Source organism: Aspergillus nidulans, chromosome VII, assembly GCF_000011425.1.
Source record: "Aspergillus nidulans FGSC A4 chromosome VII".
Lineage (NCBI taxonomy): Eukaryota > Fungi > Ascomycota > Eurotiomycetes > Eurotiales > Aspergillaceae > Aspergillus > Aspergillus nidulans.
In genome coordinates, this window is record NC_066263.1 from 691,259 (window position 1) to 706,270 (window position 15,012).

At 51.2% G+C, this 15,012-nt stretch overlaps 5 protein-coding genes across 5 annotated transcripts, besides 1 other annotated feature; 3 read left to right on the plus strand and 2 right to left on the minus strand.

Moving 5' to 3' along the window:
* Positions 1–15,012: part of a sequence feature (contig 1.22 729..276296(1)) that runs on past both edges of the window.
* Positions 1,812–4,495, plus strand: farB1 (protein farB; the record flags this gene model as incomplete). The annotated part of the gene is made up of 3 exons (XM_050612753.1): positions 1,812–2,050; positions 2,106–2,290; positions 2,358–4,495. The coding sequence occupies 3 exons, from the start codon at positions 1,812–1,814 to the stop codon at positions 4,493–4,495; spliced, it is 2,562 nt and encodes an 853-aa protein (XP_050468634.1).
* ANIA_01426 (S10 family peptidase) lies at positions 5,476–7,567 on the plus strand. The gene is made up of 8 exons (XM_653938.2): positions 5,476–5,838; positions 5,895–5,999; positions 6,052–6,168; positions 6,222–6,478; positions 6,528–6,578; positions 6,632–6,785; positions 6,841–6,899; positions 6,942–7,567. Exons 1-8 carry the CDS (start codon positions 5,487–5,489, stop codon positions 7,515–7,517), a joined length of 1,671 nt encoding a protein of 556 aa, XP_659030.1. The 5' UTR covers positions 5,476–5,486; the 3' UTR covers positions 7,518–7,567.
* On the minus strand, positions 7,686–10,072 carry ANIA_01427 (unc-93 family MFS transporter). Its single transcript, XM_653939.2, has 4 exons — positions 9,081–10,072; positions 8,407–9,020; positions 8,259–8,354; positions 7,686–8,205 (listed from the first exon to the last, which is right to left on the minus strand). Exons 1-4 carry the CDS (start codon positions 9,651–9,653, stop codon positions 7,962–7,964), a joined length of 1,527 nt encoding a protein of 508 aa, XP_659031.1. The 5' UTR covers positions 9,654–10,072; the 3' UTR covers positions 7,686–7,961.
* ANIA_01428 (N-acetylglucosamine-6-phosphate deacetylase) lies at positions 11,328–12,620 on the plus strand (the record flags this gene model as incomplete). Its single annotated transcript, XM_653940.1, has 1 exon — positions 11,328–12,620. One exon carries the CDS (start codon positions 11,328–11,330, stop codon positions 12,618–12,620), a length of 1,293 nt encoding a protein of 430 aa, XP_659032.1.
* On the minus strand, positions 12,964–14,707 carry ANIA_01429 (protein codA; the record flags this gene model as incomplete). The annotated part of the gene is made up of 2 exons (XM_653941.2): positions 14,398–14,707; positions 12,964–14,345 (listed from the first exon to the last, which is right to left on the minus strand). The coding sequence occupies exons 1-2, from the start codon at positions 14,642–14,644 to the stop codon at positions 12,964–12,966; spliced, it is 1,629 nt and encodes a 542-aa protein (XP_659033.1). The 5' UTR covers positions 14,645–14,707.

Genomic DNA, 15,012 nt, shown 5'->3' on the forward strand with positions numbered 1-15,012 from the left:
GATCCTCAGACAGTCGGCTCTAGTCTGGATCAGGCAGTTGGCGGGGTGCCGTTTGCGCGTTATCCTCGTTTCTAGGCCTCCAAGCGTGATTTACCAGCCCTGCGAAAGATTTCTACTCGGTGTCATAAATCACAAGTTTGTAACACATCCGCAAGTACATCTACCGAAGGGTAGGACATATGATCTCTGGATCCGAACTCCTTGCCGGCCACTCTGAGATGAATGTCACTGGATTCCAGAATGCTAGATTCTGGCCCGTCACAGACGGCTTGCCGGTCTCAGAACCGGGCCTCATCAAACAATGTCCCTTGCAAAGCTTACCGCCGTTTATCGCCCAGAAAAAATGCTAGTATGACCAGGGTTTTGCGGGCTTGCACAGACCTTGGATCCCTATTTGGCAATTATTCTATTAATGTTGGATAATCGCAATTCTACGTGAGAAAGATAATACCGCAAGTTGCTCGGCGAAGCTCTCCTGCTGGGCAGGATTCCGGACCGCTGGCGGAACTCCCTCCTGGCAGCAGTGCGGACCTCGGCTCATGGTGAGCAAGGACCCTGACCTGTCCACGACCTTGATCAGCGTCTCTGTATATCGGTAAGCCTATTCCCGCTCGCTGGACATAAAGCACATGCTCTGGATCATTTTTCCTCTCCAACACCTAGACGATTCTGAATGAGTAATATAAGGCCTCGGAGTCAAAGCCGAGGGGATGTCCAAGCTTGCATCCGCTGGCCAATGACAATTCAAATTGAAGCGGAATCTTTTCCGAGCTGCCCTGGAGGAGGACTTGCGAAGGCAGCAGCCAGCTCTTTCAGTTTCTGCCACAGTAAAATAATAATATGCATAATAAATGTGATGTCGGGTTGGCTGGCCTCGGCGATCGCCGGCCTTTCCGGACAGGAAAATAATGACCAATGATCGAGTCACAATTTTGGCACTTTTCTTGCTGCAAACAGCATGTGGCTAGAAAGGTAACGTGACCGGGCCGAACACGGGTATGGGGAGTCAATCTTTAAGCAGAAAGTGGTGGGGGAAGGGTGTGGAACTGAATGGCTACTGACTTTCATTTATTATGCCAGACTTGGCGATTTTTTAATGTGGGGAACTGTTTACAGGAAGTGATTGGAGTATCAGGACAGAAAATGCGGGCCTAGCGTTGTAAGCAGGGGCAGTGAGTGGCTACGCCGAGCCTGGCCCGCTCTTGAGCCCTTCGCCTGGTGAGGTAATTTATACAAGGATGGCCGGCGCTAGGCGCAAAGCGCGAATCCTCGAAAGGCGGTAGTTTGGTTCAGCGGTTCTGGTGCTGGTCTGGGGGAGCACTGGAGCAGCATTCCTCAATGGCAAGCCAAGTGGATCTGGGGGACTCATCATCCCCCAACGCCAGCAACGCCTCCTGAATGACGGTCGAGTGGAAACACTGGAAAGCGCTGTGCCATCCAAATCCACATTCACATCCGCATCCCTGTTACTTAAACTTCCTTTTCCCCATGCCCCGGTCTTGTCTCGATTTTCGATCTCTGGACGACGGATGACGCTAGCAACGTGGTTCTTTGTACCTGCAAAAAAAAGTTGATAATCCATTAAAAACTTCCCATACAAAAGGACAATCTCCCCTCTTATCTACTGTTGCTGCCACCATTTAACGTGGTTACTGCCGTGTCACGTTCAGTTCTTTATTATTTTCATTCCCTTTGTGACTTCTATACCAATCTTGACGACTTCTCTCCCGATCCTGAGTGTGAACATCACATTTTGTTTTGAATTATCAACGGATGACACGCAGTCGATTTGGTTGACCTGCATATACATAATGACTGATTCTCCTGTTGCACCAAATCCGGCTGTCGAGACAGACCCCAAAAGCAAGCGCAAGGCCTCGTCAGCAGGACTCTCGGCTAATTCTCGTCCGGTTAAACGACGCGCCTCAAAGGCTTGCTGCTGCTGCCGCGCGCGTAAGGTACGCTGTGATGTGGTAGAAAATGGTTCACCGTGCACAAATTGCCGGCTGGACCAAGTAGAGTGTGTGGTTACAGAAAGCAAACGAAGAAAGTGCGTCTGGTCCATCTTCATTCAGATAGCTCCCTGTGACTAATTCGTCGCTCAGGAAATCTCGAGTTGACACAGAGATCTCGAATCCTCAGCTTTCCCAGTCGCCAGCCGAGATACTCGATGATGGCGCACTTTTTGGTGGACTAGGGGACACTCAAGGGATCCCTCATGTCGCACCGACGTCTCCTTCTCAGGGCTCTGTAGATATGGAGCAAGGGCAGCACATGCCCCATCTACTATGTCCGTATATGCGTGGTCCCGTATGAAAAGGTTTATGAGTGCTGATTAAAGCTTTTTTGGTGTTCAGATCAGAGCCAAGTCAACAGAGTTGATCCAGGGGACCGCTTTCGAAAACGCATGGCTCCGAATCCCTTGGTACCATCGAGTATGCCCTTGTCTCATGTTACTTCAGAGATTCAGCAGTTACTGGACCCGTCTTTTGGCAGCCCTCGGTCGAGTGGTATTGTACTACCCGACTATATCAGAGGATTACCAGCCCGGCTGCAAAAAGAGGATATTGACTACCTTGCCATGAAGGGGGCACTGACAGTGCCGGATGTTACTTTGCGCAACGAACTGCTCAAGGCCTATATCCACTATGTGCACACGTACATGCCCCTTCTTGATCTGGAAGACTTCCTGCAAACTATTGTCCAGAATGACGGCATCCGTCGCATGAGTCTGTTGCTTTTCCAGGCTGTGATGTTCGCTGGCACAGCCTTCATCGACTTGAAGCACCTTCAAGCTGCTGGCTACCCCTCGCGGAAATCGGCCCGCAAATCCTTCTTTCAACGTGCAAGGTTACTCTATGATTTCGACTACGAAGTTGACCGTATCTCGCTTGTTCAGTCTCTGTTGTTAATGACCTATTGGTATGAAACACCGGATGACCAGAAGGACACTTGGCACTGGATGGGTGTTAGCTTGTCTCTCGCTCACACCATTGGCCTACACCGTGATCCAGCGAACTCGCGCATGGACGTTAGACGACAACGAATGTGGAAACGCATTTGGTGGAGCACCTATACGCGTGATCGGTTGATCGCCCTGGGAATGAGACGTCCCATGCGCGTGAAAGACGATGATTGTGATGTGCCAATGCTGACACTAGATGACTTCGAGTTCCACCCATTCTCTCCCGAAATCGTGAGCATGGTTGGAAATTCAGAGATCCTTCAGAGCGTAGCTCATCAACGAGAGCTAGCGTCGATGTTCATTGAAAAGGCGAAGCTTTGTCTTTGCGTCAGCCATGTCCTTTCCGCCCAGTACTCAGTTCTGAGCCATAAGTTTGGTGGAACGATGGAGACTACCATGATGCTCGTTCCGAAGAAATCAGCGGCGGAGACGTTCGAGGTTCGGCGCTGTGACCAGGAGCTGGAGGATTGGCTGGCCCATCTTCCCTCGGAGATTCAGTATGCACCTGCAGCACCAGCGAAGTTGAGCGAAGCCCAGGAGGTCCTGCACTCTCACCGTGCTTTACTTAAGATGGTGTACTTGACTACGTCGAGTGCCCTGCATCGACCCCAAGTTCTTCCCGCCGTTCCGTTCCCCTCTATGGACACAGAGTTGCAAGATATGTCTCGCAACAAGGTTCGGTTCGCTGCAATCGAGATTACGAATATCGCCCAAGATCTGCATAGTCTGGATTTAACTCGATATTTCCCCACAACCGGTGTAACGGTGCTTCTTCCTGCCGTCATTATCCATCTTCTCGACATCAAATCCAGCGACCAGAACGTCCGAATGACCAGTTTGCAGCGCTTCTACCAGTGTATGCGCATCCTTCAGCGTCTAAGAGAAATCTATGCTTCAGCCGACTTTGCAACTTCATTCTTGGAGGCTGCGATCAGGAAGGCCGGAATACAGCTTACGGTGCCGCCTCAAGAGTTACAGAAACGCTCTAATAACTCTGGAGCTTCTCGGAATACGACTTTGACTCCTCCTCCAGATTCTCTTGCTCAAAAGATACCCGATCTGACCTATCCCAAGACTGGCTCGATGGGAGGAATGACACTCAATTTGGTAGACGAAGCTCAACCAGCCTTCGCCTCTACACCGCCACCATCCGACGGTAGCGAAAATGGAAGCACTAACAACATCAACCCGAACTATCACCGCGATGCATTCAGAATTCCCAATATTGACGACACTGAGATGAGTTTGAGCCAGCTCATGGATTTGGCAAATGATGCCGAAGTAACGCAAAACGACTTTGATGCCCTGATCAACTTTGACGATGCTGGAGCGGACTTCTTCTCCTCTGAAAACGGCGTGGAGAACATGACGGGTGACGGAAACAGCAAGAACTTCCCGTTCACATTCCAGGACATGGTTGGGTTTGATTCTGGGAACAAGAGCGATGCAGCGGCCTCAAACGGAGCTGATGCAGCGCAAACGGAGGCCCCAAATCTTGACATGGATCTCGGTCTCAGTCTGAATGCCTGAGTGTTCAAGCTTGATCATTTCCTTTGCTTGGGGCAGGTCAGAAAATATGCCCGGTATTTTCTCTTGCATATAATTTTCTTATATATATCTGAAAGCATGGGCGATGGAGTTGAGGTTTGGGTTACGAATTATGGTTCAGGGTCTTGATTTAAGCTTTTACTTTTTTTTTTTTTTTTTTTTACCTTTATACTTCTTGATCCGGCCAATTGTTATTGCTGGGACTGTTTTATCACTGTCTTTGTACGAAGTCTAGCACCAAAAGTAAGACATGAGAAATGACGACCATACTTTGAACTTGCCTTGATCGTAGCTGCTCTTTTTTTCATAATATTTCTAGAGCTGGTCGTACTAGGGCCTTGGCTAAGCAACCCAAGCCTTGAATCCCGCGACGTTGGTGGCGTTTATGCGGCCTCGGCATTCTCCGTCTGATCTTGTTAAGTTGACAAGTCATTTGTTTACATTATTCTTATCATTTCATATTAATTTATATTATATCTTATGAGATCAACCGACTAAGTCTGCGCAGGTCTCCACCCCGCTTATGAACAGTAAACTGACTAAACCATTCAGGAAGGTCGGCTTTTCAACAATGCTGCTACCGCCGATCCGCCCCCCTCCCCTCATCTGTCAGCGCTCCAGTCACGAAAATGATGCGATCTGCAAGGTCAGCTCAGCAAGCAAAGTCCAGGCCCGCAAGCTGAGTGGTTGAAGCTGGCTTGGCTTCGCTGTATTCCTGCGCTTCCGTTGTCACCATCCTAATTGGGACGGCCCGCATGCTACCTCCTTATCGTTGAGAGTAGCTCGGTGACATCGGTCAATATGGAGTCGAGAAGCTGGCTGACTGGGGGCGGGTGCTTGCTTTACTCGCTAGTCGATCGATCGATCGTCTTGCGTGCTATTTTGTATTATAAAAAGGTCTGCTGATCCCCTGTGTTCCCCTGATCCTCGCTATTCCTAAGGATCCACGAGAGCCCTGAGAAGGACAGTCACAATGTCTCGTCTTTGTTTGATCTCCCTGCTGTCTCTGGCTGCTGCATCATTGGGTGCAGCTGAAGGGCACCCAAGGTTCTCTTTCAACAAGCGACAGCTACCAGCGGACGCAACTGGTGTCAAGAAATTCAAGACTCCCAATGGTGTGACCATCCGATACAAGGAGCCTGGTAAAGAGGGTGTCTGTGAGACGACCCCTGGTGTCAACTCTTACTCTGGATACGTTGATCTATCGCCTGAGTCTCACACCTTCTTTTACTTCTTCGAAGCTCGTCATGACCCGGCAAACGCTCCTATCACTCTGTGGCTGAATGGTGGCCCCGGAAGTGATTCGCTTATCGGGCTTTTTGAAGGTTTGTACTGCCTGACTGGGTTACAAGAAGTTGATGTACTGATGGGCTTCTTGTAGAACTGGGACCGTGCGCTATCAGCGAGAACCTGACGACCTACGTCAACCCATACTCGTGGAATGAAGTCTCCAACCTTTTGTTCATCTCGCAGCCATTGGGAGTCGGTATGAAGGAATTGTGTCTTGTTTAGTCGTGCAGCTTCTCACTGGGCCATAGGATTTTCGTATGCGGAAACAGAGGAAGGGTCGCTCAATCCCGTCACCGGTGTGGTCGAGGATAGTTCTTTCGCTGGCGTCCAGGGTCGCTATCCCAAAATCAACGCTACCCTGACCGGTAATTTCTCCAACAACGTGCATTGTCCTAGTTTAGAGCTAAAGCTGTACTAGATACCACCGAGCTCGCCGCGAAGGCCACTTGGGAAGTCGTGCAGGGCTTTCTCGGTGGTCTACCTCAGTTGGACAGCACTATCAAGTCCAAAGACTTTAATTTATGGACTGAGAGTTACGGAGGACACTACGGTCCCGCATTCTTCAATCACTTTTACGAGCAGAACCAAAAAATTCGCAACGGAACCATTGATGGTATCGAGCTCAACTTCAACTCACTGGGAATTATCAATGGTATCATCGATGAGGGGATTCAGGTACGGGATAGACAAGCCGCTCAGCAATATCTCTCTGACTAGAAACTAGGCACCTTTCTACCCTGAGTTTGCGGTGCACAACACCTACGGCATCAAAGCCGTGAGTACTGTCTTTTCAGCAAATGGACGACATAACTTACAAGCTGAAAACAGGTTAACGAGACAGTCTACAACTACATGAAATTTGCCAACGAGATGGGCAACGGATGCCAGGATCAGATTGCCCTCTGCAAAGCAACAAACCGTTCTTCTTTTGCCGACTATGCTCTCTGCTCGGAGGCAACTAACATGTGCAGAGATAACGTTGGTACGTACTTCTACCTGAGACTCTGGGAAAGTAATCAGCTGATTATCTTCCACAGAGGGACCCTACTACAGCTACGGCAACCGCGGCGTCTATGACATTCGCCACCCGTACAATGTAAGCCGTTGATCCTAATCCAGGTTCTCTATACTAACATAGGAAAAGGACCCAACACCCCCGAACCTCTTCGTCCCCTTCCTCCAGCAAGACTGGGTCATGAATGCTCTTGGCGTGAACATCAACTACACCTCTTCCAATAACGAAATTTACTATGCCTTCCAGCAAACCGGTGATTTCGTTTGGCCCAACTTCATCGAGGATCTCGAGGAAATCCTCACCTACCCAGTCCGCGTCAGTCTGATCTATGGCGACGCAGACTACATCTGCAACTGGTTCGGAGGCCAAGCCGTCTCCCTCGCCGTCAAGTACCCGCATTCCAAGCAGTTCCAGGCCGCCGGATACACGCCTCTTCTTGTTGATGGCGTGGAGTACGGAGAGACTCGAGAGTATGGCAATTTCTCCTTCTCCCGTGTCTATGAGGCCGGCCACGAGGTTCCTTACTATCAGCCTGCTGCGTCGCTGCAGCTTTTTAACCGCACTTTGTTTGGGTGGGATATTGCTGAGGGCAAGGTTCAGACCTGGCCGGGCTATTCCACGAACGGAACCGCATGGCCGACGCACACTGAATCGTTTGTGCCATTGCCCACAGCTACGCCTAGCAAGGGTCTCTTTTGAATTACTGAGATTCTGATGATAAAGTGAAAGGGCGTATGATTGTATATGCTGTATCTAATAATTATGGAACAATACATATGATTGTATATGATTCTGGACTGCTTTTCATAGCATGTCAATAGAGCGTGCCAACATGGGAATGCGGAACTGTCGCCACTCGCCAAAAAAAGCTATGTAAACCAGGTATTAATTATGAGGTGAGAAGCTATGGACTAAGGCGCTTCATAGGCCAAAACAACTGGCCATCGTTTAACAACATAGAGTTTGGTATCAAACAGACCGTGTAAACGGATGTGGTATCGAGTGAGAACATAGCTCATCATCCAAGTGTCAGAGCTGGCTAAATTTGTGCAATGCCTAAGTCAAACCGAGTCGACACTCCGAAAGAAAGTACAACATGACCACTGATTCCAGACACCTATGGCTGGTTCATCAAGACCATTATCAGGCATCAGAGGGACTCCGCTTTTCAGGGGTATGTTGCTGCTGCGGTCGTAGTGTGACATCGCCTACCTCGATGCCAGTGACGTCCGCGACAGTCTCGTCAGAGAACTTTAGGTCTTCTTCCAGGTCGGTGTGATCCTTGATCTTGAAGAAGATGATTGGTGAGGCGATTAGAAGGGAGCCACAGAGAATACCCCAGCAAGAAGCGAACATGTTCATGTATGGCGTTTCGTTGAAGTCAAGGCTAGACAATGTGTCAGTTTCTCCTGCTTATTGATTGGATAATAAGCCACTTACGCCCATGTTATAGCTGCACCTGCAGACTGAATTCCCTTGTAGAAACCGGCAAAGTTGGCCAATTTTCGGCTGTTGTTTGATAGACATCCCATAAACCTGTAATACGATTAGCGTGAAGCTTGGGTTTTAAAGTCGGACAATAACTTACCAGTAGGCACAAGTCTGAAAAGCAGCATCGTAGAAACCGTAGAACATGTACAAGAACATGGGCCCAATGTAGCCGCTCTGGTTCCAGTCCTTGCTGCGTCCTGCAGTCTCCCGAGTGTATGTCTTCTGGAAGGCATATCCACCACCCCAGACACCCATGGTGATAGTGAACAGGAGCACCCAGACAAGCTTGGCACGAGCGGGTCTCTTCAGGGATTTCAAGTCCAGAATCAAGCCGAAACAGAAGGCGCCAATCATCTGCATGGCCCAGTATAGGATACTGTTGAGAGCAGCGGCGCGGGGCACAAAGTATGAGCCGTTAATGGCGTTGAAGTGATAGGAGTAGAACCAGTTACTAGCCAAGAACATGGGGAAGAAAGCGACGATATACCAGTCGGTCAGAAGAGTCTCGTATAAGCCAAGCAGTTCCGACTTCCAGGATGGGTTTTTGATGGCGATGACGCGCGTGCCATCCTTTCGCACAATATTCTTGGAATCCACGAGACCCCAGGCGAGAAGGAAGCCGAGAACCATTAGAACCATAAAAGCGATGTAAGTGCCATCATTAACCGACCCAGCAGAATCACTATTATGTATGTTTTGTCCAAGAGGGATCTAATTAGTGAATGTTAGTTGTATAGTTCTCTTTTTTATTTCTGGACAAAGAAAGCTCACCAATCCTCCAATAACACCTCCCAGGTTGAAAATAACCCAGAAAATGGAGATAAATTTGCCCTTCTCATTTTCACCCGGATAAGCCATCATGACAGCGCCCTGAGCGCACCAAAGCAGACCGGCGCATAGACCAAGCAAGGCACCGGCGAAGATCAGGAAGCCGGAGTTGTAGGTATGGTTGTAGCAAAGGAGAGCAGCGACATAAAGGGTGTAGCCAAAACCACCGAACGAGAGAGTCAATCGCAGGCCAATGCGGTTGGCAATGGAGCCGGCGAAGAAACCAACAACGGCAAAGGTGCTGTATGTGGCCGTGTTGGATTTACTGATATCGGAGTGGTTGAGTTGACCGGCGCCACCCAGACCATTGACGGAGTTGTACATTCCCGGGCAGAGGAAGCAAACGAAAGCAACCAGGACCAACTGGAATTGTGGCGAAGCATAGTAAGGCACGGTCAATGGACCAAGCTTCAGATTCTTGTACATCCACGGTTTGCCAGGGAGACGCTGAGAGTCCTGCTGGACCTCAGGATCGGTGGTGCTCAAGGGAGCAGCTTTCTCGTTCACGGTTGCCATGATGGCGATTCTTCGATAAAGCTATCCAGAAAGCTTGAACGACGAGAGATGGTTACAAAGATCAAATGAGAAGCGGGGCAAATAAATAAATAGCTTCCAGAAACACGACGGAAGCCAGGAAAGGGGTATTCAAACAAAAGCCAGTGGCAGCAACCCGGGAGACCGAAGGAATGCACACAACTGGGAATCAGCAATGCAATGAGGTATTCGGGAATTATATTAAGTAAGAAGAAATCAGAGAGAACCCCCGTCAACAAGCGACAAAGAAAATATTAATAGGTGAGACAACGATAGCTTGCGAAGGGGGGAAAAATATAGAAGGAAATCCTAGAGCGAGTCGATTGACTGACTTTATCGGCGGCCTTGACGATCAGGCGGACTGCGATGGTTTTGCTGGCTGGGGGCTGCTTCAGATCCTGGATCCGGGGTAGATGCTAGCAGCATTCGAGACTCCGTGAAGCAGGCCACGAAGAGGCATAAATAGAGCCCAGGACTTGGAGCTCCAGGAGAAGAGCCACTGGAGAGCCACTGAAGGACAACTGAAGAGCAACCTCAGACCGTTTATCTCAAGCGAAGAGACGGTGGGATTGTTTCGGTCCACTTGAGGCTGATGTTGATAAGACTGAGACAGGTGTCGTTCGAGTATCAGAACTTTTTTGAGTTTGTGAGTGGCTTCTCCAACGATCGAACCCTGCTAGAGCCACGAGCAGGTCGCGTGCAGGGAAGAGTCTGTAGTGGCAGATGCTGTGGCCGCTGTGCGCCCACAGAGGCACAAAACTCGGGCAATAATCTCAGCTCAGGAGCCAGCTCTGCACGGATTCTGGAACGATTGGGGGCTAACCACCACTAGCAGCGAGACGGTAGCATCCAATTGTCCGGATGCGGGGAGCTGGGTCGATACTTCCACTCCACACCTACTGTCACTTAGCTGCCGAGACGAACACCATCTACAGATACCAAGACAATTAAACAGCTTTCACTGCAAAGAATAATCATAGGCTGCGTAGAAAAGACAGGATCATATCTGGTCTGGTCGAGCTGAACAAGGACTCAGATGTCAGCTTCGCTCGAATCCTGACCCTCGTCTGTATGGTGCTGTACCACGTCGGTATCGGCTAGTAACGCGTATGTAACACGCGGTATCATGAGTTCCCACTGTAACCCTCCACTTAGCTGGAGGCTTATCTCGCTATCTTGCTATCTCGGCGCCTCTATCCTGACCTTCCAACAATTGCTTGCAAGTCATCAAACCGAGCACTACTTGCCGTTACAGTATTAGGTAAAAGAAGCTGGCTTGGAAGAGCGAGGATGCATCATGATAACCTCGGCAGTTCATGATGGGTCGAACGGGGAATGGAGTATGGGAGATTCCGCTTTGATGACCATATCGACGTCACATCGATCTTGACCTCTGGAATGGAACAACGTCAGTCAAGCTTCACTCTGTGGACAGTCATGGTTTCTGCTCCTAGACAGGTACCACATGGTGTCTCTTCCGCCCGCCATCGGCGTGGCCATGGATCGCCGCAGCCCTTACCGGTCTTTGTGTTCCCTTGTCGGCCTATATACTACTGACATCTCCACGGCTCTTTGCACGACTGCCTTCGTCCATACTAAATCGCCGGCTTGACAGCACACGATTTCTGCTTCCTGCTCCTGATCCTTTCGCCCACTATGCCTGGCAAGGCTGCGCTACCATCCCATGTCATCAAATTCACCAACTGTCGTATCGTGAAAGGAAACGAGCTTGTTAACCAGGATGTCTGGATCGAGTCGACGTCCGGTAAGATCCTCCGGGCCCAGGAAGCATTCTATGGGCTGCACCTGTCCCCAGATGAGGTCATCGATCTAGGCGGACGTATCCTCGCTCCAGGACTCATCGACTGTCAGTTGAACGGTGCTCAGGGTTTCGACTTTTCGATCCCGCAGGCTTCCAAAGAGGAATACGATGAAGGATTGCGGGTAGTAAACAAGGGCCTCGCCAGGACCGGGGTGACTTCGTATCTCCCTACGTTGGTCAGCTCAACTGCAGAAGTATACCACAAAGTCCTTCCGTCACTCGGCCCGGCAGGGAGCAAGCATCGCCCAGAGGATGGCGCCGAGTCGCTTGGCGCGCACGTCGAAGGCCCGTTCCTGAGTCCCGGCCGCAATGGAATCCATAAAACGGATGTCCTTCGGTCAGCAACTACGGTGGAGGACCTGGATGATTGTTATGGTCGCGAGAACCTCTACGGCCCGAACAAGACTATTAGACTGATAACGGCTGCGCCCGAAGTCGGCAAGATGATGTCCAATATCCCGCACATCGTCTCCAACGACATCATATACTCAATCGGCCATTCGGACGCAACGTATGAGCAGGCCCTTGCAGCTATCGACCAAGGCGCCACAATGGTTACCCACCTTTTCAACGCAATGCGGCCCTTCTACCACCGCAACCCAGGCATTTTTGGTGTTCTCGGTCAGCAGAGCGAGCGCCGGCGCAGTTTATTCTACGGCATCATCGCCGACGGCATCCACCTGCACCCGACCTCCATCCGCATCGCATACAACGCCCACCCAGACGGTCTCGTCCTCGTCACGGATGCCATGAAACTCTGCGGCCTCCCTGATGGCATCTACGACTGGACAAACGGCGAGCGCATCGTCAAGACCGGCGCGCGCCTGACCCTTGAAGGCTCTGACAAGATCGCCGGAAGCTCCGCTACGCTTATTGAGTGCGTCAACAACTTCCGCCGATGGTCCGGCGCGTCCACGGCGCAGGCTTTGAATGCGGCCTCGGCTGTGCCGGCACGGCTTCTTGGGCTTCAGGGCGTCAAGGGGTCATTGGATAGTGGCGCTGACGCAGATCTCCTTGTTCTCAGTGATGAGGATGATCCTTACTCTGGAAAGACGTTAAAGGTAAACCAAGTCTGGAAGCGGGGGACGAAGATTTATGATTCCAGCAAAGACACTGGTCAGATTTGAAGCGCAAGGTTCCTGGCTTTCTGTAATTGGCGGTGGCTTGCTTTAGAATGTGATTCTCGTCATGCATTGAATAGACATTATATGGTTGGTCAAATTTTATAAGATAGGATGCGCAAGATTGTGTTGAATATAGACGAGTTTGTTATATATTCCTCTTTCTGTCTATACATACCCATATCGGGTGGTATCCTAAACAAGCAAAATCGTCAATCATAAATCTCATAACGCAATAGGCTGAGAGTTTTGTTCCTTCAGAGACTATTCTTGCCTCTGCTCACCAAAATCCAACTCCTGGCTTTTAAATACGTTCCAAATAGCGCATATACTGGTTACATAGAGAAATTTACAGCCTGGGCTGCTCGCGCTTCCAGCCAGCTTCCTCGGCAATAAGCTCGGCGGCGCGCTCGCCGATGGCCAAGACAGTCAGCATGGGGTTGATGGTTGGCATCTCGGGGAAGACACCGGCATCGGCGATGCGGACGTTCTTCAGGCCCCGAATCTTCAGCTTGGGATCGACAACGGCCATAGGGTCGCGGGTCACATCACCCATCTTGGTTGTACCAGCAGGGTGGTAGACGGTGTGAGCAACGCGACGGCCATACTCGGAGAGTTCCTCGTCGGTCTGAACCTTGGGGCCGGGGGCGACCTCGCGCTTGATCCAGTCCTTGAAGGGAGATTGCTTGGCAATCTCTCGGGCGGCCTTGAGACCGTGGACGATGGTGGCGGCATCATAGCCCTCGGGGTCGGTGAAGTAGCGGAAGTCCAAGGCCGGCTTGACGGTGGGGTCGGAGGAGGTCAGGTAAAGACGGCCGCGGGAGCGAGGACGGGGGATGTTGGGGGTCATGCAGAAGGCATCGACAGGAGTGTCATAGCCCAAGCGCGACGTGTTGAGACAGAAGGGAATCTGGTAGCAGTGCATCATAACGTCGGCGGCGCTGCCGTCGGAGCCAGCGGCGTTGGGTGCCTCGCGGCGGAGGAAGATACCTGCGTCGGAGTCCATAGTGGTCTGGTTGGGAGGCACGGGCTGGTTGAGCTCCCAGATGATGATACTCTCAGGGTGGTCAAGCAGGTTCTCGCCAACACCAGGAATGTCCTTCACCACTGGGATGCCAAGAGAGGCCAGCTGCTGCTTGGGGCCCAGACCGGAGTGAAGCAGAAGGCGAGGGGTATCCACGGCACCGGCACAGAGGATGGTCTCCTTCTTGGGACGGAGAGTGTGCTTGGCACCGGACTGCAGGGTGATATCAACACCGGTGACGGTATCGCCGTCGACGTTGACGCGAGACACCCACGCGTTGGTGAGGATCGTCAGGTTGGGACGCTTCTCGTCACCGCGCAGGATAGGGTGGATGTAAGCAACGCTGGCGCTGCTGCGGCGGCCATCGTCGGGGTTGTACGCAACTGAGAAGAAACCAACACCCTGGGTCAGCTCACCGTTGGAACGGATCTCCTTGTTGAAGTCGTGGATGATGGGAATGTTCATGGCGGTCGAGCAGGACTGGATCCAGTCCTTGCACAGCTGGTTGCGGTGACGGTCGTGAACGGGCTGGACGGTGTTGCGGAGGCTATCGAGCACGCGCGTGAAGGTCTCGAACGACCACCCCGTGCACCCCTGGCTTTCCCACCGCTTGCAGTCATACTCAAACGGACGGAACGAGATCAGGGTGTTGTGGCTGGAGCAGCCTCCAAGCACCTTGGCGCGAGAGTGACGGATATGGCTGTTACCTGCGAGAAAGTCAGCTAGTGCCTTGAATTCCCGCCGAATAAGTGTTCTTACCCATCGGCTGCTCAACTGTGGGGTAGTCGTAGTCCAACTCGCCTCCCAACAAGTTGAGCCATTCCCTAAGGTTGAGGACTCGGTCATCCATGTAATCGCTGGGACCGGCCTCAATCAAGAGGATCCTCTTGTTAGGAAGGTACTGAGCCAGACGGCTGGCAATAACACAGCCGGCAGTACCACCTCCAACGATCACATAGTCGTAGCTGTTGACGTCGCTTGCGGGGAACTCGGTAGTGGTGGCCATTATGGGAAGAATCGCTGATAAAGAGAAAGAAAAAGAGAGACAAAGAGACTCAAGAGGAGAAAACAGATTGGATAGTGGATTGCGAGCGAAGGAAGGTGAGGAGAAGAATATAAATTCTCTGAAACCGTGAATTTTTTTCCCCACCACGCCCTGGATCCTACTGTAAGAGGCGCCGAGTCCGACCCGCCTAGTCGGAGATTCCCACCGGTGGATCTCCGCCTGCCAGAATCAGACCATGACCAGTGACCATCAGCTTTCCGTGGTTATCCCGACCCCAAGAAAGATTCCTTCCATGTTCTCTCTTTGTTCAGGATGGGGCATCGCCATCCAGTGTTCTCTACGACTCCCTTCGACAACTCCTACCTCTC

Excerpts from the sequence above, each read along its gene's own strand:
- ANIA_01426 (XM_653938.2), top strand. The coding sequence starts at position 5,487 with ATGTCTCGTCTTTGTTTGATCTCCCTGCTGTCTCTGGCTGCTGCATCA. Across the intron at positions 6,000-6,051 it reads CTCGCAGCCATTGGGAGTCG|GATTTTCGTATGCGGAAACA; the intron begins GTATGAAGGAAT and ends ACTGGGCCATAG. Across the intron at positions 6,169-6,221 it reads AATCAACGCTACCCTGACCG|ATACCACCGAGCTCGCCGCG; the intron begins GTAATTTCTCCA and ends AAGCTGTACTAG.
- ANIA_01427 (XM_653939.2), bottom strand. The coding sequence starts at position 9,653 with ATGGCAACCGTGAACGAGAAAGCTGCTCCCTTGAGCACCACCGATCCT. Across the intron at positions 9,021-9,080 it reads GAGGTGTTATTGGAGGATTG|ATCCCTCTTGGACAAAACAT; the intron begins GTGAGCTTTCTT and ends TTCACTAATTAG. Across the intron at positions 8,355-8,406 it reads TTTCAGACTTGTGCCTACTG|GTTTATGGGATGTCTATCAA; the intron begins GTAAGTTATTGT and ends ATCGTATTACAG.